The sequence below is a fragment of the Panthera leo genome, chromosome E2 (genome assembly GCF_018350215.1).
Source record: "Panthera leo isolate Ple1 chromosome E2, P.leo_Ple1_pat1.1, whole genome shotgun sequence".
Lineage (NCBI taxonomy): Eukaryota > Metazoa > Chordata > Mammalia > Carnivora > Felidae > Panthera > Panthera leo.
In genome coordinates, this window is record NC_056693.1 from 49,653,466 (window position 1) to 49,676,192 (window position 22,727).

The window sequence follows — 22,727 nt, forward strand, 5'->3', positions numbered from 1 at the left end:
CCTCCCCATCCCCACCCACTTTGCGAAGTCGTCTCATAACAGACACGTGCAGCCTTCCATTTTGAATATTTTAATTAGAAAGGTACAAAACATCATGGTTCTTTATACAAGTTCTGCCTGAAAATAATTTAACAAAATGCAAAGCGGTGTTAATTCATGTCTTTAGCGATCTTCCCGTTTCTCCTTACCTTTTTGTGATTCAAACCAGAAACCGTTTTTCGTTTAAATCCCAAGAAAAACTGTGTAGGTATATAAACAGCCCTAGATAGTAAAAGACAAGGCAGAGGGGCCAGTGTTAAGCTAGTTTTGTGCTTGAATACTTCAAAGTGGCTGTTTCCAAAACTCTTATCTTGGTCAGCCTGGAAGAAAAGGTGCTTTGGAAATGAGAACTGAATCTCCAAGGTAAACTGAGGCATACGCGTGTAGAGGAGTGTGTGGGTGGGTGGGCCTGAAGCATGGTTCAGAGCAGGCGTGTCTCCAGTGCCAGTGACATCTTGGGATCATAAAGCAGATCCGTCTGTCCTTTGAGGACAGCTCATTTCCTCAGGCCAGGAACGGCGAACTAGCCTTCCGTGTGCAACAGAGGCCCATTTCAGCAGTGCCATCCTGATGACACTCACTTAGGCAGGAGGTTGACCCTGTCGGACCGCTTGTCATTCTGCTAACAACCAGGCCGGATTAGGCTGTCCTGGGCGGGCAAGCGTCCTCTTTACCCCTCAGTGCACCTTGTTCGTTCTCCCCAAAGCCGCTCACTCTGACAGGCACCCTGTCCCTTCATCACAGGAAATACAAGTAGCTGGGTCTCCTGCTAGCCCTCCAAACAAACTCTGTGGTTGTTGGCAGTGGGAGCCAATACCAACAACAGGTCCTCTGTCACCCGTGTCCTTTTCAAGAAGTGGGGGAGGGCTGTCAAGGAGGAGGAGTGGCAAGTGTCCAGGCTGTTGGGTCAGGGCCAGAGAGAAAGAAACTGTTGTTATAATCCTTACTTCCCCCACTGTTGCGGAGGGGACTGTGAGCGAAAGAGCACTCTGGCTTCAGCCTGCTGTTCCAGGGGCACAGACAGGGCAAAAGGCAGGGCACAAAGCCAGCCACAGCAGGGCAGGGATAAAGGGCTGCTCAGCCCAGCTGATGACAGACCAGTGTCTGTTAGCCTGAGGGCAGGTGGATGGTCCCGGTGTCCTGGAGTCGTCCACTGGACACGTGTGCGTGCATGTGCTCTCCAGCGCTCCCTTTCTCTCGCTCCCATTCTCCCCCTCAAGGACCTCTCAGTTCTGGAAACCAAAGTTCTGAATGGGAAATTTAGATGCTCAGGAGTGGAAAGTGCTACTGATTTGCATATCTCTCACAAGAGAGGCCTGAAAAGAGTAAAAAGTGGTTTACAATAGTGGGAAGAAATGCATAGCATGTTTCTCAGTTCAAGAGAGGAAAAGTCTTTGCTTGACCAGAGATGGGACTCTTTCCAAGAGTTCTGAACTGACTGCAGTTTTCTCCTGAAATTCAAGTCTAAGGCAAAAAAAAAAAAAAAAAGCAAATTATAGCCTTCAGGAACCTCTGGATGTTTCCACAAACTAGTCCCTGAAGATTTTGGAGGTGCTTAGAAGACATGGAATTTGTGTAGAGAAAACTTACAACGGATTGTCCTTTGTCTCTGATAGGAAAAGGACACACACGGGCACGTGTCCATGAGGAGCTCTTTGCAAAAATTTCTTAAGATGGCCGTTCCCAGAAGACAAGGCTGAGGTAGCCAGGGTCCTGCTTAGTTCTCAGAAATGGTCTTATGATAAGTGCTCCTTATACAGTTCTCCCTGGGGCATTATGGTGACAGGGATCGTGGTCACCACCTGATTCTGAAACACAAATCTTTTGATTCTTTCAAACACCCAGAGGAAGATAAGCAGGATACTGACATACTGGATCCAGGCAAACTTTATCATTTCCCAGAATCCTGGTAGATAAGTACAGCCAGTTAAGGAGTCACAGATGATATTTTCTAAGTGGAAGTTAAGCCAAAGGTTTAGTTTAGACAGGAAATGGCAAAAATGTTTCAAATGCCCTTATGATAAAAGGGACGATAGAAGATTATTAATACATACATATGGATGATTCTGGTCTGAAGAATCGTCCAGAGATATGAAGAGGAAATGAGGTTGTTTTTTTTGTTTGTTTGTTTTTTGTCCCTGCACGAACAGCAGACGGAGTCATTTAAGCAATTTCCAATCGGAGGCTTCCCATATTTGTCCCTTCTTGGGACAAGGGAGGCACTTTCCTGTTTTTGAAACTGAGCTACTATGGCTCTTTAACAGAAAGGATATGAAATGACTTCCACTGGGTACCGGATGATGGCGTTAATCACAAATGGAGCCTCGGCGGCCCTTCCCACCAGCCAGATGGGGTCGGAGTCCATCAGGACGGTGGTTACTGCAACACAAGCAGGAGTTAAATCAATCCATGAATGCTCTCTCAATAAAATAACAAGGACTATCAAAGTATTCTTTGACCCCTCATGCGAATTCTGCACATCAGAACTTTTCCCAAAAAAATGACTCCGAAGGAAAGAGAATTGACTGTGCAAAGCTGCTCACAAATTATTTGTTGAAACACTTGTCAAAATATTTATGTTACAAACTTGGAACCGTCTGTGTGTTCTTCCACTGTTGAATGGCTAAGCAAAGGAATACTATGCTACCACTAAAAATAATACCAATTAAAGCTTTGTAGTAGCGCGGGGAAGTACAAAAAAAAAAAGTTGGATCCTAAAATGTTTTATAAACTATGATAAGAGCTGTATAAAAAAAATCTGCATATGGACAAAGACTGGAAGGAATAAAGAAAGAAAAGTTGTAGATGAGTGTTTTTGTTTTAACATTCCTCTCGTTTGGGAATAATGCCACCAGTGTATTACAAAAATTCAGGAAGAAGTACTGGGATTGTGGTCCTCACAACTTGATAAATGTGTGTGGGTGGTATCTACGATGTCCGGCTGCCACGTAATGCTTCAGATGCCTTTAGAGGAAACGTCAGACGGCCAACCAGACCAATGTGCTGAGTCAAGCACACACACTGGCCCGAGAGCCTTTCCTCTCTGAGGGATGGACACGCTCAGCGTTCCAGCCAGAACGCCAGGCCCCCTGCTCTACGTCAGCTGCTTATTTGGGGGTAAGTCAGTCACATTCCCTACTTCTAGCTGAAAGCCAGGGTTAGCAATTTGTCTTTGGCTCCTTTTACACGTGTGGTGGGGGAGCAACTCAATTAGGCGTTTACAGAAAAAAAGAAATCCATCAAGCTAGTGATCAATAAACATGGGACATAAATGAGCACTCACCTGCTGGACGTTAAGAGTAGCGATGGCAGGGGCGGGGTGCGGGGTCTTTAGATCAGGAGGAAAAGGACAGACCCTGGGTAGCCTGTTCCCCTCCCATCACTGAGTAGTCACTGGCTTGGACATTTTTATCTTGACAAGAGCTCCAGTTGTGGTTTTGTCCAATGTTCCCACTGACCTGGAAGGTCCTGGAGAAGCAGCTGAGTGCATTGTACCCATGACTCACCATTCCTGTCCCGGTAAGCGGCAACAATGTGGGTGAGGTCATAGTCACGGGCAAAAGGGCTGGTCCCGTTGATTACAGACACCTGGGATGTGGCAGGAGGGTGTGGAGTGAGCCCCCAGCCACTTTTCCACTCATCCTTCTCTCCTCCCACCCACCCACAGCTGAGACTGGCCTCTCGTGCATGGTGGCCTGCTCAGGCATCAGTAACCCTTTCTTCAAGAATGGATGACCTCCCGTGCAACAATTTTTTCTAATGTTTATTTATTTTTGAGAGAGAGAGAGAGTGGGAGGGGCAGAGAGAGAGAGGGAGACACAGAATCTGAAGCAGGCTCCAGGCTCTGAGCTGTTAGGACAGAGGCCAATGCGGGGCTCGAACTCATGAACTGCGAGATCATGACCTGAGCTGAAGTCGGCCGCTTAACCGACTGAGCCACCCCAATAATTTAAATCATCTATGTTCAGTCTTCCCTTTTGCAGGGATAGAAACAGGGGTCAATATCCACCTTTCACAGGTTTTACAGCTAGTTATAAAATACCCCTCTCTATTCCAAGGGGAGCAGTAATTCCTTACATTTTTTAAGGAGACCATATTTTCAACCCCTTTGTCTTTTTCTTGCTCTTCCTTGAATGCTCTGTAATTTATCTCTTTTAAGTGTAGAAATGGAAATAGGATAAAGTACAAATAATAAGCATCTAATCCTTTGAAGAAGGAAACATCTCCTGCCTTCTAATATCACATTCTTGTTGACATATGCTACTATATAAACCTTCATATAAAATGTTTATATCTTGGGGTGCCTGGGTGGCTCAGTCGGTTGAGTGTCAGACTCAGCTGCAGTCTTCAGCACCGTGTTGGGCTCTGTGCTGAGCCGACGTTGCTGAGCGTGCTTGGGATTCTCTCCCTCTCTCTCTCTGCCCCTCCCCTGCTCATGCATGCCTGCTCTCTCTCTCTCTCTCTCTCTCTCTCTCTCAAAATAAATAAGCTTAAAAAAAAAAAAGGTTTATATCTTATAGTCCCCCTCCTTTTGTTTTTTTTAACTTATATTGATTATGGCTAAAGTGACCATAAATACATTTATCTGGAACAGTCCTGGTTTTTGCCTGTAATAACTGATAACACTGAATTTCATTTTCAAAAGTAGAGCAGCCCAACTTATGTGGGCCCCCCATGTGGTAAAAGATAGGTTAGTCATGAGCGATCATATGCATGAGTTCCAGCCCCGGAGAGACAGTTCATGGTTCTGTTATTTACAAGCGGCAGGATTTGGGGAAAATTCGTTAGTCTCTATCCGCCCCAGTTTCCTCATGTGTGAAAGGAGAGTTCAGTCTTTCAACAAATCTGTCTGAGTGCTTTCAGTGTGCCAGGCCCTGTTTTAGGTACTGGAGTGACAGTATAGAAGATGTCAGTGCTTTTGCCACTGGGGAAAAACAGCTAGCAAAGAACTGAAAACAGATCTTTGATATTTCCAGTGGAAGTACAGAAAAGAAATCTAGGTGTGGAGTGGTGGGCAGGGAGGAGAATGCTGTTTAGAAAGGAGTGTCAGGGAAGGACTGTGCTCAGGGATATTCCAGCAGGGACCCGAATGCAGTAGCAGAGCAGGCTGTGTGGACACTTGGCAGAGGGAAAGGCCAAGTGCATAACCTGGGGGTGGGTGGGGTGGGGGGGGCAGGAACTTCCTTTTGCAGGCTTGAGGAACAGCAAAAGGGCCCGTGTGGCTAGAAAGCAGCCAGGGGGACCGTGATAGGACAAGAGGCTGGAGAGCTGGGAAATGACAGGAGCAGGCGTCTCACGAGGCTGCTGTCATGATTCAATGAGATGATATATTTAAACCTCTTAACGCAGGGCTGGCATATGTTATGTGCTTAATAAACGGTGGTTAGTACGATTCCCCCAGTGTTTTACACGAACTGCAAAACACCGCTTGGAATGTGCCGTGTGTGTGCACACGGACACCCAAAAACAACATGCAGTTTAGTTCTTAAAGACAGATTTCCCCCCCTCTTTTTAGATACAAATACAGGTGTATCTGTCTCTATGTTTTGAAAGAATTCATGGCAAGAATTCCTCAGAAATCCTCTTCCGTGCCACCCACAGAAAAATGCTATTTCCAACTTTCATGTCCTCCCTCTTCAAAGAACTTGGGAAACGGTAACAGAGAGAAACAAAAGAGGCGGACAGTAAAAAGCACCCTTACGTTGTACCGAACGTCAAGGCCACCGCAGCTTAGGGGATGCTTCTGCTGCAGCCTCAGGTCTCCGTTCACATAGAGCTGGGACCCTGGCACAGCAAAGGAGGACTGGAGAAACGCCATGCTCTGCATCACGAATGTCGACATCCTCTGAAATCATCACAAGGAGAGACGATAGCCATTTCAGTCACATCGGAAGGCTCTGCGTTCCCAGCATCCCTGTCTGTGGTTGCTGCCTACTAGTCCCTTAAACACCAGGGTTAGCCAAGCAGGAAGCACAGAAAACCCTCTGAGCGTCTTAGCATCTCACCTACATTAATAGGACCCCGATGAGAAGCATTCGATTTGCCTCAATTAAACCCCAAACTACACCTCATAATAGAGCCTTCTGCAGCGTGAGTTTCCCTAGAGCTCAGGGAGAGGGCTCCATTCTATTAAAAGACAAAAGGGAGGGGACGGGCTGCCGCGAGGAATGGACTCACGTGCAATCGGTAGGAGAAAGTCAAGATGAGCTGCACACCAAGAACATGCTCCGTGGACTGCAGAGGAAGCTCCAGTTTAAAATGTAACACGTCCATTTTCCCATCCTGGTTCTTGTCTTCTTCTCGAGTCTAGGAAACCCAAAGAGGGCCAGTGACCCTGGTCCTTAATGAGTCTGGGAAGAAGCCACTGTTGTACACGTGACCCATTCCTTTGCTATTCACAGGATTTATCTCCCCCACCAAAAGAAACAAAGGAATAAATGGGTATAAATGGATCAATATCAGGGAAAGAGACGCCATGTGCGTGGCCTCTGAGCTTTCGTACTAGTGCTTCTCAAACTGAAGAGGAACTTGAAGCGGCAAGATCAACAGCACCGGGATGGCATTTTTCTTTTTTCATTGTCTCCTTTGATCTTTTTGGTTTGTTGTGCTGCTGGCGTGTTCTTTTTTCTTTGGAAACACATCTTGAGTTTACATGGAATATTTAAATAGCACATTAGAATTGCCTTCTGCTTCTCTAGAAGTCAGCCTTTTATTTTTATTTTATTTAAAAAAAATTTTTTTTAATGTTTATTTGTTTTTGAGACAGAGAGAGACAGAGCATGAGCAGGGAAGGGGCAGAGAGAGAGGGAGACACAGAATGTGAAGCAGGCTCCAGGCTCCGAGCTGTCAGCACAGAGCCCGATGCGAGGTTCGAACTCACAAACTGTGAGATCATGACCTGAGCCGAAGTCGGGCGCTTAACTGACTGAGCCACCCAGGAGCCCCTAGAAGTCAGCTTTTTAAAATAGAAAAAAGGGGAGCTGGGTGGCTCAGTCGGTTGAGCATCCGACTTTGGCTCAGGTCATGATCTCACAGTTTGTGAGATCGAGCCTCGCATCGGGCTCTGTGCTGTCAGTGCAGAGCCTGCTTCCGATCCTCTGTCTCCCTCTCTCTCTGCCCCTCCCCTGCTTGTAGTCTTGCACTCTCTCTCAAAAGTAAATAAACATTAAAAAAAATGTTTTAAATAGAAAAGAAATGAATCTTCCTCATTACACATTCCCCCAAACAGACTCAGAAGAAAACCACCGAGCTCTACGTATACTTTGTTTAACCATGAGCGTCTTTGTTTTAGACTGTCGATACTGGACCTCATTCTCATCACTGATGTCGGGGCTTGGGAGCTGAGTGCCTCTTTTAGTACCAATCAACACAATGAAAAAGGAAGCTATGTAAAATCAGTGAGGCATTAAAACTACACAGATGATTTATAAATTATGCACATGAAAGTAGGGAAAACAGAGACCTAAGGAAGGAAAAAGGCAAATGACGGCTCATAAAAAACACCAGAATCCGGCCTCACCTCCCATAGTCCCACCCCATAGGGACCCTAAAATGAGTAACCGGGAAGATGGTCACTGAAATAAGATCACTGTGACACGATTCCTTGGCACAGCTCTGGATCCTGTTGCTACAAGTGACCCTTTTCCCCTGTACGTCCTCAGAAAGATTCTACTGTGGTATATCAACATTCTCATCTGCATGCTCTGTGAACAGATTCATTTTGCTTTCCGCCATTACTACCATGCAAGGAAGAGATTCTTTGTTCTTTTTCGGGCTACTACGGTTGTTTGAGATGAAGCCAGCTCAGTTTTCAGGAACTTTCAATCATGTCTTTCCTTCTAGACAATAATGTCCTTATCCTAGGCCTTGTGACAGAGAAGCCTGCCCTCTCTCTCTTCTGTCGGATTCTGTTTTCTCTGTCCTGTTCCATCAGCTTCACAGGTGTAGGGGAGAGATATCTGTTACAAGGCTGGCGATCAAGTCGCTGAGGCAATGAGGTATTAGCAATTTTGAGTAGGATGGGGAACAGGCTGCCTTGTCTTCCCGTGAATTTTCTTCGGTTGGGAAGACTGGCAAGACAAAGTCGCGTTAACTCTATGTAGTGGACCCCTGCCTTCTGGATCTTAGGAGTGGAGAGGAAGACAAAGATCAAACGTCTCCACTTGCAGGACAGGAGAGTGGCTGGAATGAGTTGCCAGAAGAATCCAGACCCCAACACAGTGTGGGAGGGACAGAAATGCATTTTTTATTTGATCTTTACAATAAAGCCTGAGGGAAGCAGAGCGAGTATTATCCCCACTGTATGGACGAGAAAATTGAGGTTCAGGGAGATGGAGGGGTTTGTCATGTGTGGCTAGTAGTGGTAAAGACTGGATTTGAAACCTCATCTTTGACTTAGAATCTCGTCCTCTTTCTAGGACTAAAACGCCCAGACTTAAAAAACCAAACCCTCAAGGGGAAAATGTTGGGTAGGACAAATCTTTTTGCAAAAAGCCAGCATCAAAGTTTGTAAGTCTGTGTTCTGTCTGTGCACACACTTCTGCTTCAAGTTCGCACAGGACAGGGATCTGACACCGGGGAATAATTTAGTGTCTGCCTGTTAAATTCACACGTTACTTTGTCAAGTATTTTTTTAGGGGCCTACTAGGTGCCAGGCACTGTCGGGTGCTGGGAATATAATGGCAACCAAAACAGATGAACTCTTTACCCTAATGGCGCTTTTGTCCCCGGCCAGGGAGGCAGAAAATAAATCAATAAACAAATAAATGTGGTAAGTGCCACAAAGAGAGATAAAATAGGCTGAAATGAAAGAAAGACAGGGTAGGATTTCACAGCCATTTTTTACAGGAAATTTTCAGGAATATCTGACTGTGGGAGGCTAGAATGAAGTGAGGTGATGAGGCACAGAAGTATCTGGGGTAAGAGTGATCCCTGCTGACAAAGTTCACCCGCTCCGCGCTCTGCGCTGTGTGCAAAGTGGGTCAGTGCTTAAGGGAGCGACGAGGCCAGTGCCGCCGAGTGGGTGAGGAGGGAGGTGGAGGCTGAGGCCAAGGCAGCAGGGGGGTGAACGAATGATGTATGCACTGCATCTCCCACAAGTGCCCGCCGCCAGGTCCGGCTGTCACCCCCACAGGGTGGGCAGGGTGGGCTGCATTTCTGTGCCAGCACTTGGACCACTGATGACATCCACCCTTTCATTCCGCTGAGTTCAAATCAAGCTTAACACATGTGCAACAGGTCTAAAGGCAGGCATTCAGAGAGCTAATACTTCTTTAACACAAGTTCAAGGTTAGTATCTAAAACCCGATTGGTGTGTTTGGCTGAGAGAATTCATAAATTATACCAGTACCTTATTTTTATAAGGCATATGTGCAATTTGAAGCAATTTGTATATCCATTGATTGTCCCATCTGATTCCTCTGCATACCTCAGCTATAGTAATAATTAGCAATAATTAAAAAGAGCTCTTTACAGTATTACATTGAGGCTAAGAAAGGGTAGGGGACCCAGTGACAGAACTGGGGCTAGGACTTAGATTTACAGGCTCTATTTAGTGCTCCTTCTACAATAGCCCACAAGAACCTTAATTTCAGGGGTGCCTGGGTGGCTCGGTCCGTTAAGTGTCTGACTTCGACTCAGGTCATGATCTCACAGTTTGTGGGTTTGAGCCCCACATCAGGCTTTGCACTGATGGTGTGGAGCCTGCTTTGGATTCTGTGACTCCCTCTCTCTCTGCCCCTCCCCCACTCTCTCTCTGTCTCTCAAAAAAATAAATAAACATTATAAACTTTTTTTAAAAAAGAACCCTAATTTTAAAGATTTCTGGTGGTTAAAGCAGGATAATCCTTTAGGATATATGTGAAATCAATACAAATATACTAGATGAGATAAATGCAGGCATTGGTAGGTTTAGTCAATTCTCATCAGTGTGCCTAGATCCATCTGGGGCCAATGAGGAAGACAGAAACAAAAGTAAACAATAACTTTAACAGAGGGAGTGTAGTACAGGGAATAATTAGTAACAAAGGTATTAGAGGATCAGAAAGGCAGGAGGGGAGTACCAAGTTAGGGTGACGGCAGGAAGCAGCACCACACCTAGGTCTGCAGAAGGAAGGGAAGAGGCTGGCATTACCTCAAGGAGTTGGGACCCAGACCTCAGGAGCCTGGAAGAAAGAACCCACCAGAGGGAATCAATAAGGCTGGAGGAGACTTCTTCCTTCGGTTTGCTTAACCCGGGCAATGGTTCTTCCCTCTGGTTGTAGTTTCAAGTTTTCTCCCACTCCCAGAAGTAAGCTCATCATACCTCCTACAGGCCGAGCCTCACAGAGAGCCAGTGGGCAAAGGAGGATGTGGTTTTCAGCAACTCAGAGAGCAGGACAAAGCGGGGTGGAGGAGGATGGGTGTGGAGCGGAACAAGACCCACTGACATGCACACCACCTGACTGTGAGAGTTGCTGTAAATTTAATCACCGCCATTACTTCCAGAGGGCTCCAACTTGTAACATTTTCCCCATTGGAGATTCTATGGTATTTAGTATTTGATGGCTTGTTGGAATTTTGTTAGGCCCCTGTTTGCTTTCATACCTTTTAATTCTTTCATATCATATTCTTTCATCAAAGGTTAATTTATTAATTTTTTTCAAAGGATTTTATGTTTAAGTAATCTCTATACCCAATGTGGAGCTCAAACTCACAATCAAGAGTTGCATGGCGTACCAACTGAGCGAGCCAGGCGCCCCAAGTTTAATTTCTTAGTGTATACCAGTGTCCATCGTGCTGTATTACTTGTCATCATTAGGTGTTTCATTTTTTTCTTTTAATGTTGAAAATACTCTTTGGCACAGTCTTTCGGTCTCCAGCAAAGTAGGGACCAATACTTTATGGCCCCTAGACTCATCAAATCCTTGCTACCTGCATTTCAATGAACCTAAGATACCAACAATTATAAAATGCACCGTTACTTTATATCCTAGCACCTATTATATGGGCACCTGGATGGCTTGGTCAGTTGAGTGTCTGACTCTTGATTTCCGCTCAGGTCATGATCCCAGGATCGTGGAATTGAGGCCGACGTCAGGCTTGGTGCTGAGTGTGAAGCCTGCTTAAGATTCTCTCTCTCTCTCTGCCCCTCTTCCCTGCTCACCCACTCTCTCTCAAATAAAACTATGTATATATATATATATATATATATATACACACACACACTTATTTATATATATGTACATACATATATATGTATATTATTATATGTATATATACTATACATGTATATACATATACATATATATTATTATATGTATATATACTATACATGTATATACATATACATATATATACATAATAAATTGATCTAGGGATTCCTAAAACTTCTACATGTTGATACTCTTGCATCACTTTGTGACTCAATGTTAGCCATGCTTTTCTATGTAATTTTGTCTTTTGGTAAAATATTTTTAAAAAATTTTTTAACATTTATTCATTTTTGAGAGACAGAGAGAGAGACAGAGTGTGAGTGGGGAGGGGAGAGAGAGAGGGAGACACAGAATCCGAAGCAGGCTTCAGACTCTGAGATGTCAGCACAGAGCCTGATGCGGGGTTCCAACTCACCGACCGCAAGATCATGACCTGAGCCAAAGTCAGACGCTTAACCGACTGAGCCATCCAGGCGCCCCAATAAAATTTTTTTTCTGATAAAATAGTTTTTAAAAATTAACTAAAATCCATTGGTCTGGGCTCTTAAGCAGGCTTTAAAATTATGGGGTGCTTTGGTGGTTCAGTTAGTTGAACATCCAACTCTTGGTCTCAGCTCAGGTCATGATCCCGGCCCCGCGTTGGGCTCTATGCTCAGCATGGAGCCTGCTTAAAATTAGCCTCTCTCTCTCCCTCTGCCCCTCTTCCCAGCTCACACGCGTTCTCTCTCCTCTCTCTCTCTCTCTCTCTCTCTCCCTCCCTCCCTCAAATACAAATTTTAAAAGTTATGTAGAGCTAGCCTATTTTTAAGTGCCTCTTGAACCTTCCAAATGGCCAACATTTGGTTCTCAGGGTTAAGATAATGTTTAATTATTGTTGCTGGGGTTTTCTTTCAAGATGCCGTTGTCCCTTCTGGAAGTTTTGACCCTGGCACATCTGATGTTTGCACATGGGTAGGCAATGAGGACTATGCCAAGCCTGTCTCCCGGCAGCAGCTATTGTAAGATACCTTAGAGAGGACAGATTTTGATTTGAGAGATGTGAAAACAAAATGGGTATCTCAGACGCATGATGCTCCCCACTCACCTTCCTGAATCCCTTTATAGCCTTCAGCCCCCATATTCTATGGGTCCACACATGCCTTAAAGAGCTAAGTCACCTTCACCTTATTGAAGAGAGAGGTCACCCTGTGCTTTTTTTTTTCCCTTCTGTCATTAGCAACAATAGCAACAACAAGAAACTCAGACTTTGAAAGCATTTAAAGCATAGGGACTTTAGAGACGCCGTGCAAGGTGATCTGACCAAAAGGAGAAGCAAGGCCGTTTCTGACTGCTGAGGCATTTTCCCAAATTAGCAACCACAAAGCCACTCCCCAGCATTTGGTCAAACCTTGACCTAAAACCACTGCTTCCCTGGTGTGTTACCATAAGATCACCCACCTGGTTTAAAACAAAACTGAGACTTACTTCACATATGATAAAATATACAGTTCAGTAGATTTTAGGATATTCAAAAGTTGTGCAACTATGACCACTATCTAAGTTCCAATTTCAAAATATTTTCTTCATCCAGAAAAGGAACCCCAAGCACATGAGTCACTACCCATCTCTCCCCTCCCCCAATTCCCCAAGCCTGTGGAATCCTAATTTCTGTCTCTACAGATTTGTCTATTCTGAACATTTAATATAAATGGAATCATACGCTGTGCTGTTTTGTGGTTGGATTCTTTCACTTAGCATGTTTTGAAGGTTCATCCACGCTGAACCTTCCTTTCTGTGGTTGAATAATGTTCCATTGAATGGCTATAACACATTTCAATTATCCATTCATTTGTTGATGGACATTTGGGTTGGGTTTTTTGCTATTAGAAATAAAGCCTCTATGAACATTTGTGCATGAGTTTTTGTGTAGCTGTAGGTCTTCAATTCTCTTGGGTACACATATACCTAGGCATGGAGGTACTAGAAAATACGGTAATTCTAGTTTAACTTTTTGAGGAACTGCAAACTATTTTCCAAAGCGGCTGTGTCACTTTATATACTTAGCAGCTGTTATTGTTTTTGGTTTGTTTTTGCCTTACTTGGGCACTTTCTAAATTTTTTCCTTTAAAAATTGTTGTCGTTATAGTCTAAAAATCTGGAATATGTATTACACTCTTATCGTACAAAATTTAAAAGGTAAAAGGGTATACAGCAAAAGAACATATAGTGAAAAAGTTTCTCTCCCATCCTAACCTTAGCTACTTAATTCCTTCCCCAGAGCAATCAGTGTTGTGTCTTTTGAATCCTTCCAGAGAAAGAACATGCATGTATGTATATGTGTATACAACCACACACACATATGTTGCTATTTTTTCTATTATTTTTATATGAATGGAAGCTTACAATATATAATTTTTGGTTTTTGTACTTACCAATTTCTTTTGGAGGTAATTCAATATACAGAGATCCACTTCATTAAAAAAATAGCTAGGGGTGCCTGGGTGGCTCAGTTCGTTGAGCGTCTGACTCTTGATGTCAACTCAGGTCATGATCTCACAGTTTGTGGGCTCGAGCCCCGTGTCAAACCTGCTTTAGAGTGTAGCCTGCTTGGGATTCTTTCTTCCTCTTTCTCTGTCCCTCCCCAACTTGTGTGTGTGCATGCATGCACTCTCTCTCTCTCTAATAATAATAATAATAATAATAATAATAATAATAATAATAATAAACAACTTAGGGGCGTAGGGGCGCCTGGGTGGCTCAGTTGGTTGAGCATCCGACTTTGGCTCAGGTCATGATCTCACGGTTTATGAGTTCGAGCCCTGCGTTGGGCTCTGTGCTGATAGCTCAGAGCCTGGAGCTTGCCTCAGATTCTGTATCTTCCCCTGTCTCTGTCCCTCCCCCCACTCACACTCTGTCTCTCTCTCTCTCAAAAATAAACAAATATTTTAAAAAAATTTTAAAAAATAATAACTTAAAAAAATAGCTATGCCGGGCACCTGGGCTCGGTTAGTTAAGCCTAGGACTCTTGATTTTGGCTCAGGTCAAGATCTCATGATTCTTGAGATTGAGCCCAGGATGGAGCTTGCTTGGGATTCTCTCTCTGCCCTTCCCCCACTTGCACAGGAACTCTCTCTCAAACTAAATAAACTTAAAAAAAAAAAAAAAAAAGCTATGCAACATTCCACTGGGCAGATGTACCACAATTTCTTTGCTGAGTCTTCTATTACTACATGGGTTGTTTACCTAATTACAAACAATGCTGCAATAAGCAACTTTTTACATAACTCGTTTCACATGTGTGCACAAACCTAGGGTACCTCACTGGAAATGGAAGCAGGCCTGAAGCAGGCCTGAAGCAGGCCTGTACATCTGTAATTTTGATAAATAAGGACATGTATTCCTTCAAAGAGGTTGTTCCAATCTACACTCCCATCAGTGGCATACGAAAGTGCTCACACACTTCCCTACGTCTTGACCACGGTGTTGTCACACTTCAATTTTTGCCTATTTGATAGATTAAAAAATGGCATCTCAATATATTCTCTGCATTTCTCTAATCGTGCGTGTGATTTCATATATTTAAGAGTCAAATATGTTTCCTTTTCTCTGAACTGTTTACATTCTTTGTTTGTTTTTCTAGTGGGTGCTTGGTCTTTTAATTATAGATCTGTAGGCACTTTGTGTTAGGGAAAGGAGCTTTTTACAAGTGATACAAATAATAAAACTTTGTCCTAGTTGTCATTTGGGTTTTGACTGTGCTTATGGGTTTTACCATGCCCATAGTTTTAAAAAATAATTTTTATTTTTATAGAGTTGAATTTACCCCAAATTTTCTTTTATGGCTTCTAGATTTAATGTCACACTTCGAATAACCTTTCCTATTCCAAGATGTAAAAGCTTTCGCCCACCATTTGTTTCATTAATTATTTCATTAAAATTTTTTTTCATGTTTATTTTTGACAGAGAAAGACAGAATATGAGTGGAGGAGGGGCCAAGGGAGGGAGACACCGAATCTGAAGCAGGCTCCAGGCTCTGAGCTGTCAGCACAGAGCCTGACGCGGGGCTCCAACTCACGAACCGTGAGATCATGACCTGAGCCAAAGTTGGAGGCTTAACCGATTGAGCCACCCAGGTGCCCCTTATTTCACATTTTAAATTGAATTTTTATCTGTCTGGACTTTAATTCTGGTGTAGAGTCTGAGCCCTGGCTCCATTTTAACTTTTTCCATATGGCTTCCCAGTTGTCCCTACACCATTTTATTATGTAAGTCAGCTTTCGTCACTGATTTAAAATGCCACCTTTATGATATATGAGTCCTTTTCTATACTTTTTATACAAGTTCTTCAAACCACACTGCTTTACTTATTATGGCCTTAACGTATAGTTTATTATCTGATAGAGCTATTCTCCTTGTATTACCCTTCTCTTTGTGCTAGAGTTTCTGTCTATCCCTCCAAACTGTTACGTTTTCATTGAAAATGCATTGAAAGTATAGATTAACCAAGGGAGAAGAGATATCTTTATGATGTTGAATTTTCCTATCCAAGGGTATGACAGAAATCACCATTCTTTTGATCTCTTTTGTGTCATTCACCAGTCTTTTTATTTACATAGATCTTGTACATTTCTTGTTAAGCTTATTCCTAATGAGTTTATTTGTTGAGTTGCTGTTGAGATCTGTACTTGCACTATATCTTCTAGCTCATTGATTTATATCTTATGATTGGAAATTATTCTCAAACCAAGAGCTCAGCTAGAACGAAGCAAATCATTTACTGAGAAAGAACACAGATGACATAGTCATAGATTACTTATAGACACTGGCCTGGAATGGAGGGAAAAGAAAGACTAGGAAAAAGGAGCTTTGGCTTTGTGTTACATAGTGTAAAATTACCTGGTATTAAAAAGGATTAATAGTTCTGGGCACCATAAAAATAAGAGATTGTCTTGGTTTCGTGGATGAAAAATTGGCGAAGCAGGGGGAACATGAGCAGTGCTCTTGAGGGAGTAGTTTCCGGTTACAGAGATAAGAGCCTCGCTAACTAGCAGTCAGTCGGGGAAGCCAGTCAGTTGGTGGGTGAACAAATGAATAAAACCTAATGTTGTATCCTTGTTTTCATGATTATTTTTAAGTTTTCCTAATTAATTCTTAGACTCAAGTAACCAGGGAGTATGATAGAGAGGAATACACAAATGTGATGAAAAAAATCTTCTACCAAAAACTTAAAAGACAGGGAATACTAACCTAAAGTAAAACGAGCAAGTTAATTTTTTGTTTGGAATAAACAACGCCTTTGCTTCCACTTTTGGAAAGTAATCACATGCATGTGGAACACGAGAAATACAGTGGGTATACAGTGAAAAGTAAGCACATCTTGACACAGTCTCTCATCCATAGTCACCCTTCTCCACAGGCATTATCATCTCCAGTAAGAATAAAAATGGGCAACATGTAATGATTCGTGAGGAGTTATTGAAGGAGATTTATCTCCTACTCCAGTTCTATGTTTTAAAGTCAATTTTTTAATCCCATCTGGCAATTTTTTTATGTTTTTATTATTTATTTTTGAGAGAGGGAGAATGCAATTTGGAAACAGATATGGGGAAGGGACAGAGATAGAGGCAGACAGAGAATCCAAAGCGGGCTCCATGCTGAGAGCAGAGAGCCCGATGTGGGGCTCGAACCCACCAACTGTGAGATCATGACCTGAGCCGATGTCTGACGCCTAACCGACTGAGCCTCCCAGATGCCTCTAAAATTAATTTAAAATACCTGATCATTTAAAGAATCAAAGGTGTTCAACAATGTTTGTTACAAAACGTAGCAGACTTCCAGCCCCATGGCAAATATTTTCATCTCATTTACTGATTGTGCAGAAATGTATCTCCATGTCTTTAAATAACATTGGCACAGGCACTTCTGTATTTCTCAGTGTTGGGCATTCTCTATTGACTTGCCACAAGGAGAGATGAAAGGTTAGTTTTCTGCCCTCCACTCCTCAACTGAGTTTAACCCTCATTTTGGTTAGTCAATCTATATTCAGTGTTCCCATAATTATGACTAAGTAAATCCTTTACCTTTCTCCTTTTTCCTTACTTTTTATTTCACTGGATTTAGTAATTATTTCCTTGGTTAGTTTTATGTTTACTGATACAATTTCAACAAACAGCTTGTATTCCAATTCCTTACAATTTGATGTTTAAAGGTGCAAGATTTACTCAAAATCTTGTTCACTGCAGTATTCTAACCGTGAAAAAGTAAAAGCACATCAAACATTCACCAAGAGAGAATTGTTAAATCCATTACAGTTATTCCATATTGTGAAATACTATGCAGATTTTAAAAAGAATAAGGTTAATTAACAAGTATACATATGCCTACCATGTACCTTTGTCATTATATATACTTGTAATTCTTTAATATTTTACAATGAGCATGCATGTTTACCACCAGAAAAAAATATGAAAATTTAAAGTAATCAGAAAAAAACAATCTGAATTCATATTTTGTTTGTTGTTATTCATATGTCCAATCAGATTAAAAAATTTTTTGTGGGTAAAGAGATTCAACTTTGGAAGAAGAAAAAATAGAATTTTTATACTTCTAAAGGAAAATGTTTTCAGAAAATGAGCAGAAAGGGGGTGAATGTAGAGGAAACACTCATCCTGAACCAAATACTAAATTACAGACAGTAAAATGTTTCCTTTTCATCCTGGACAGCTGCAAAATGGAGCAGCATCCACGCTTACAAATCCAGGGAGGCGGGACTGGGCCCCCAGCACATTCTGGGGAGGTCCCTTGACCAATGAGCGCCTCGGCTTCCACGTGTCAGGTCTGCATTAAAAATGCATGCCCTTGCCGGTCTCTGGGGCGATGCACAAATGCAGCGACACAGTGGGGTAATTAATAAGAACACCTTTCGGCCTTTGTGATTCATAAAGGAATTTTCGCGACCACTCATCCATCAGGCCAGGCCCACGGAAATGACGGGGACGAGACACAGGCTGTCCCCAGGCTTCGGGTCTCTGTGTAGGACACATGCTAACAGCAGTGGCTAACTTTCTTGGGGTTGCGGACTGCTTGAAGTCAAATGAGTCAACAGTGTCACTTCCCAGGAAATTAAACATATACAAAGGCCAATGTGCCTGTGTACACAATTTTCGTGGGTTCACGACCTTTAAGACCCAAGCTGGGCTTCCCCAGGCCGGGCCGCTCACCCTCCCCCCGCCACCCTCTCCCAGTCCCGGTGGGCCTCTAGGCCTGAGGGAGAACCACTTACCGAAACCAGCGGGACGCGCAGGTGATCCCCCTGCAGTCGGTTGAAGGCGGGGAACGTGCTCCAGGCCAGGAACCCGTCGTGATCGGGTCCCAGCAGGGCCACGAGTAGCACCTGGTGCTGGAAGCGCACGGTCGGCTGCTCTTCGTAGCTGCTCCGCTTCAGCCAAAGCCCTGAGATAGAGAGGGCAATGGGGAGGTCACGAAGGCGGGCACCGGCACAGCGGGCCGCGGGGAACTGTGCGCTCTGCGGCCGCGGGCAAGCTCACCGTGGCTCCGGAAGGCCACCAGCAGCGGCGGGATGTACGTGAGCACGGCGGCCAGCAGCAGGAACAACGCGGCCTTGGAGCAGAGCCCCGCGCGGTAACCGCGCTCCACCGGATGAGAGAAAAGCTCGTAGAGCGCCATGAACTCCGCGCGGAGTCCAGCCCCTTGTCCTGGAGCCCTCGCGATTCCAGAGGAAGGACCAAGTTTGGCTTCTCCTGGTTGCCATAGCCTTGGTCTCCACGGCAACGGACGGCGCAGCGAGAGGAACCAATAGCAAGGAACGCGGGGCCTTGGTAGGGGTGGGGCTAAGAGGGGGCGGTGCCCGCTGGTGGGCGTTAGACCTCCTTTCGGCCTTACGTTCCTTTTCCAAACGCTAAGTGGAAAAAGGGTATTTCCGAGCCCAGAATCGTCGCCATGCCCTGTGTTAATACTTGCGCAAAATAGGATTTTCCTAAAAGTTGACTTGAAGTAACTACCTGCTTATGTGTCAACTGTTAATCCCCAGTGTTGTGCATAGTTAAGTCCAATCAGTCACAGCACACTAGACATTACAGGAAAACACAAATGTGGCTGTAGTTCTGGCGGTGGCCCCGCTAAGACCAAAGCCAGGTCCCTTTGTCTCCAAAATTTGTTGCTTTCACTATACTCCGTAACAGGACAGAGAAACGGGACACAAATCTCTGAGATCTTCGAGGGATAAAAGATAATTACTACATGGTTCTCGGCTATACTTCATTACCTTATACTGGGTACAAGCTTCGCCACCGGTTCTAAGGGAAGCTGGGGTCCTCCACAGAGATGACACTGGCTCATCACTTAATTGAATGCTTCCACCACTATCACCACCGCCCCCCACCCCCCGCCAGTATTTCCTGGCAGAAGGAGGCCCTGAAGGATCACATTGCAGTTCCAAAAGGTAGTGTGTTCAGAGAAAAATCGGTAGTTGATGCCTCTATTTTGAAGGCAACCTAGAAATGTCTTTTTTTTTTAAATTTTTTTTAACATTTATTTATTTTTGAGACAGAGACAGACAGAGCATGAGCAGGGGAGGGTCAGAGAGAGAGGGAGACACAGAATCCGAAACAGGTTCCAGGCTTTGAGCTGTCAGCCCAGAGTCCGATGCGGGTCTCGAACTCACAGACCGTGAGATCATGACCTGAGCTGAAGTCGGATGCCCAACCGAATGAGCCACCCAGGCGCCCCCCCTAGAAATGCCTTTTAGATGAAGAGAATAGCTGAGATCCTAACAACACAAGACACCTGAGAGGTAAAGACATGACAATTTGGAAAAACTATCCAGGGTCCTCCCCATAGTCTAAGATGACAATAACAGCCATAAGATTTTGACATATATGGTCTGGTACTACTCATCCTTGCTTTAAAACTTTTCTGAGCAATCCCTATCCAAATAACACCAGTATTCTTCACAGAGCTAGAACAAACAATCCTAAAATTTGTATGGAACCAGGAAAGACCTCAAACAGCCAAAGCAATCCTGAAAAAGAAAACCAAAGCTGGAGGCATCACAATTCCAGACTTCAAGCCATACTACAAAGCTGTAATCATCAAGACGGTATGGTACTGGCACAAGAACAGACACAATGGAACAGAACAGAGAACCCAGAAATGGACCCACAAACATATGGCCAGCTAATCTTTGACAAAGCAGGAAAGAATATCCAATGGAAAGAAGACAGTCTCTTCAGCAAATAGTGTTGGGAAAACTGGACTGCAACGTGCAGAAGAATGAACTTGGAGCAGTTTCTTACACCATACACAAAAATAAACTCAAAATGGATGAAAGACCTAAATGTAAGACAGGAAGCCATCAAAATCCTAGAGGAGAAAACAGGCAACAACTTCTTTGACCTCGGTTGCAGAAACTTCTTGACATGTTTCCAGAGGCAAGGAAAACAAAAGCAAAAATGAACTATTTGGACCTCATTAAGATAAAAAGCTTCTGCACAGAAAAGGAAACAATCAGTAAAACTAAAAGGCAACCGGCAAAATGGGAGAAGATATTTGCAAATGACATATCAGATAGTTAGCATCCAAAATCTATAAAGAACTTAATCAAACTCAGCACCCCAAAACACAAATAATCCAGTGAAGAAGTGGGCAAAAGACACAAACAGACACTTTTCCAAAGAAGACATCCAGACGGCCAACCGACACATGAAAAAATGCTCAACATCACTCATCATCAGGGAAATACGAATCAAAACCACAGTGAGATACCACCTCACCCCTGTCAGAATGGCTAACGTTAACAACTCAGGCAACCACAGATGTTGGCGAGGATGCAGACAAAGAGGATCTCTTTTGCACTGCTGGTGGGAATGCAAGCTGGTGCAGCCACTCTTGAATGTATATATGTATACAATGGAATATTACTTGGCGATCCAAAAGAATGAAATCTTGCCATTTATAACAATGTGGATGGAATTAGAGTGTATTATCCCAAGCGAAATAAGTCGAAATAAGCAGAGAAAGGTAAGTATCATATGATTTCACTAATATTTGGAATTTAAGATACAAAACAAATGGACATAAGGGAAGGGAAGCAAAAATAACATAAAAACAGAAAGGAAAACAAACCATAAGCGACTCTTAAATACAGAGAACAAACTGAGGGTTGCTGGTGGGGTGTTGGGTAGGAGGATAGGCTAAATGAGCAAGGGACATTAAGGAGGACACTTGGGGTGAGCACTAGGCGTTACATGTAAGTGATGAATCACTAAATTCTATTCCTGAAATAATTATTATGCTATATGTTAACTAATTTGGATTTAAAATTAAAAAAAAAAAAAAACTTTTCTGGGGTGGCAATACAGCTCTTAAATACAGCAATTGTACGGCTGAAATCTATATTATGATTCTGACATTATACTATATCTGTGATTTAAGTGAATGACTTTCATTTATTTAAATAACTATTAAAGCCATATGATTTCATTCACGTGTGGAACTTAAAAAACGAAACAAAAGAACAAAGGGGGAAAAAAAGACACAACCCAAAAAACAGACTTTTAACTATATAAACAAACAGGTGGTTACCAGAGGGGAGGTGGGTGGGGGGATGGGTGAGATGGGTGAAGTACACTTACCTTCATGAGCACTGAGTAATGTATAGAATTGTTGAATCACTATATTGCATACCTGAAACTAATATAACACTGTATGTTAACATCACTGAAATAAATAAATAAATAAATAAATAAATAAATAAATAAATAACCATTAAAATAAGACTCCAGAATAGATGGTTCTAGTTGCCTCCTGAGGGTGGCTCTACACTGAGGAAGAGGTGTTTGCCTTCAAAGTTCCTTCTTTCAACAGAAGGAAACACAAACTGTAGCTAGTGTCAGCTTAGTCACAGCTGAAACACAGGGAGGTGACTGCTGAGAATTTAGGTGTATGAAGTACCTCCCCTGGGATGCCATGAGCTTTGCAAAAGTATTTAATAATAATGGATACAAGGGGCGCCTGGGTGGCTCAGTTGGTTAAGCAACCGACTTCAGCTCAGGTCATGATCTCACGGCTTGTGAGTTCCAGTCCCATCTCAGGCTCTGTGGTGAGAGCTCGGAGCCTGGAGCCTGCTTTGGATTCTGTGTCTCCCTCGCTCTCTGCCCCTCCCCTGCTCATGCTCTATCTCTCTAAAAAATAAACAAACATTAAAAAATTAAAAAAAAAATCATAATGGATACAAATATTTACTCTTTGATTCCATGATTTGAAGAAGCTAGTTTTTGTGGTTTAAGGAATGTGAGTTTTTAAAAATGCTCAAGGTCTGTGTATATTGTGCCATTTTCATATATTTGTAACTGAGACCGGAGTTCTCAGTTTCCATTTCCCTAATTGTCTCATGTTTCATACACTTTATCTTAAGGACAAAGAGAGTTGTTCTCTTAAAACTACACATTTTGACCATGTTCTAATCTTTTCTAGAAGCTCTCATTCAGGGTTATCTTG

General features: G+C 43.2%; 1 protein-coding gene across 1 annotated transcript; it reads right to left on the reverse strand.

Annotated features, from left to right (window-relative positions):
• Positions 1-54: 54 nt before the first annotated feature.
• On the reverse strand, positions 55-18,996 carry TMEM231 (transmembrane protein 231). Its single transcript, XM_042919352.1, has 7 exons — positions 18,758-18,996; positions 18,493-18,662; positions 6,217-6,345; positions 5,741-5,884; positions 3,546-3,627; positions 2,313-2,418; positions 55-1,956 (listed from the first exon to the last, which is right to left on the reverse strand). The coding sequence occupies exons 1-7, from the start codon at positions 18,894-18,896 to the stop codon at positions 1,776-1,778; spliced, it is 951 nt and encodes a 316-aa protein (XP_042775286.1). The 5' UTR covers positions 18,897-18,996; the 3' UTR covers positions 55-1,775.
• Positions 18,997-22,727: the final 3,731 nt, after the last annotated feature.

What these genes read in the sequence shown, in the direction of transcription:
- TMEM231 (XM_042919352.1), bottom strand. Translation starts at nt 18,896, where the DNA reads ATGGCGCTCTACGAGCTTTTCTCTCATCCGGTGGAGCGCGGTTACCGC. An exon ending in GCCTTGACGTTCGGTACAAC is followed by an intron (nt 3,628 to 5,740) that starts GTAAGGGTGCTT and finishes GCCACATCCCAG; the next exon opens with GTGTCTGTAATCAACGGGAC. An exon ending in TACCCAGTGGAAGTCATTTC is followed by an intron (nt 1,957 to 2,312) that starts ATATCCTTTCTG and finishes AACTGGCTGTAC; the next exon opens with TTATCTACCAGGATTCTGGG.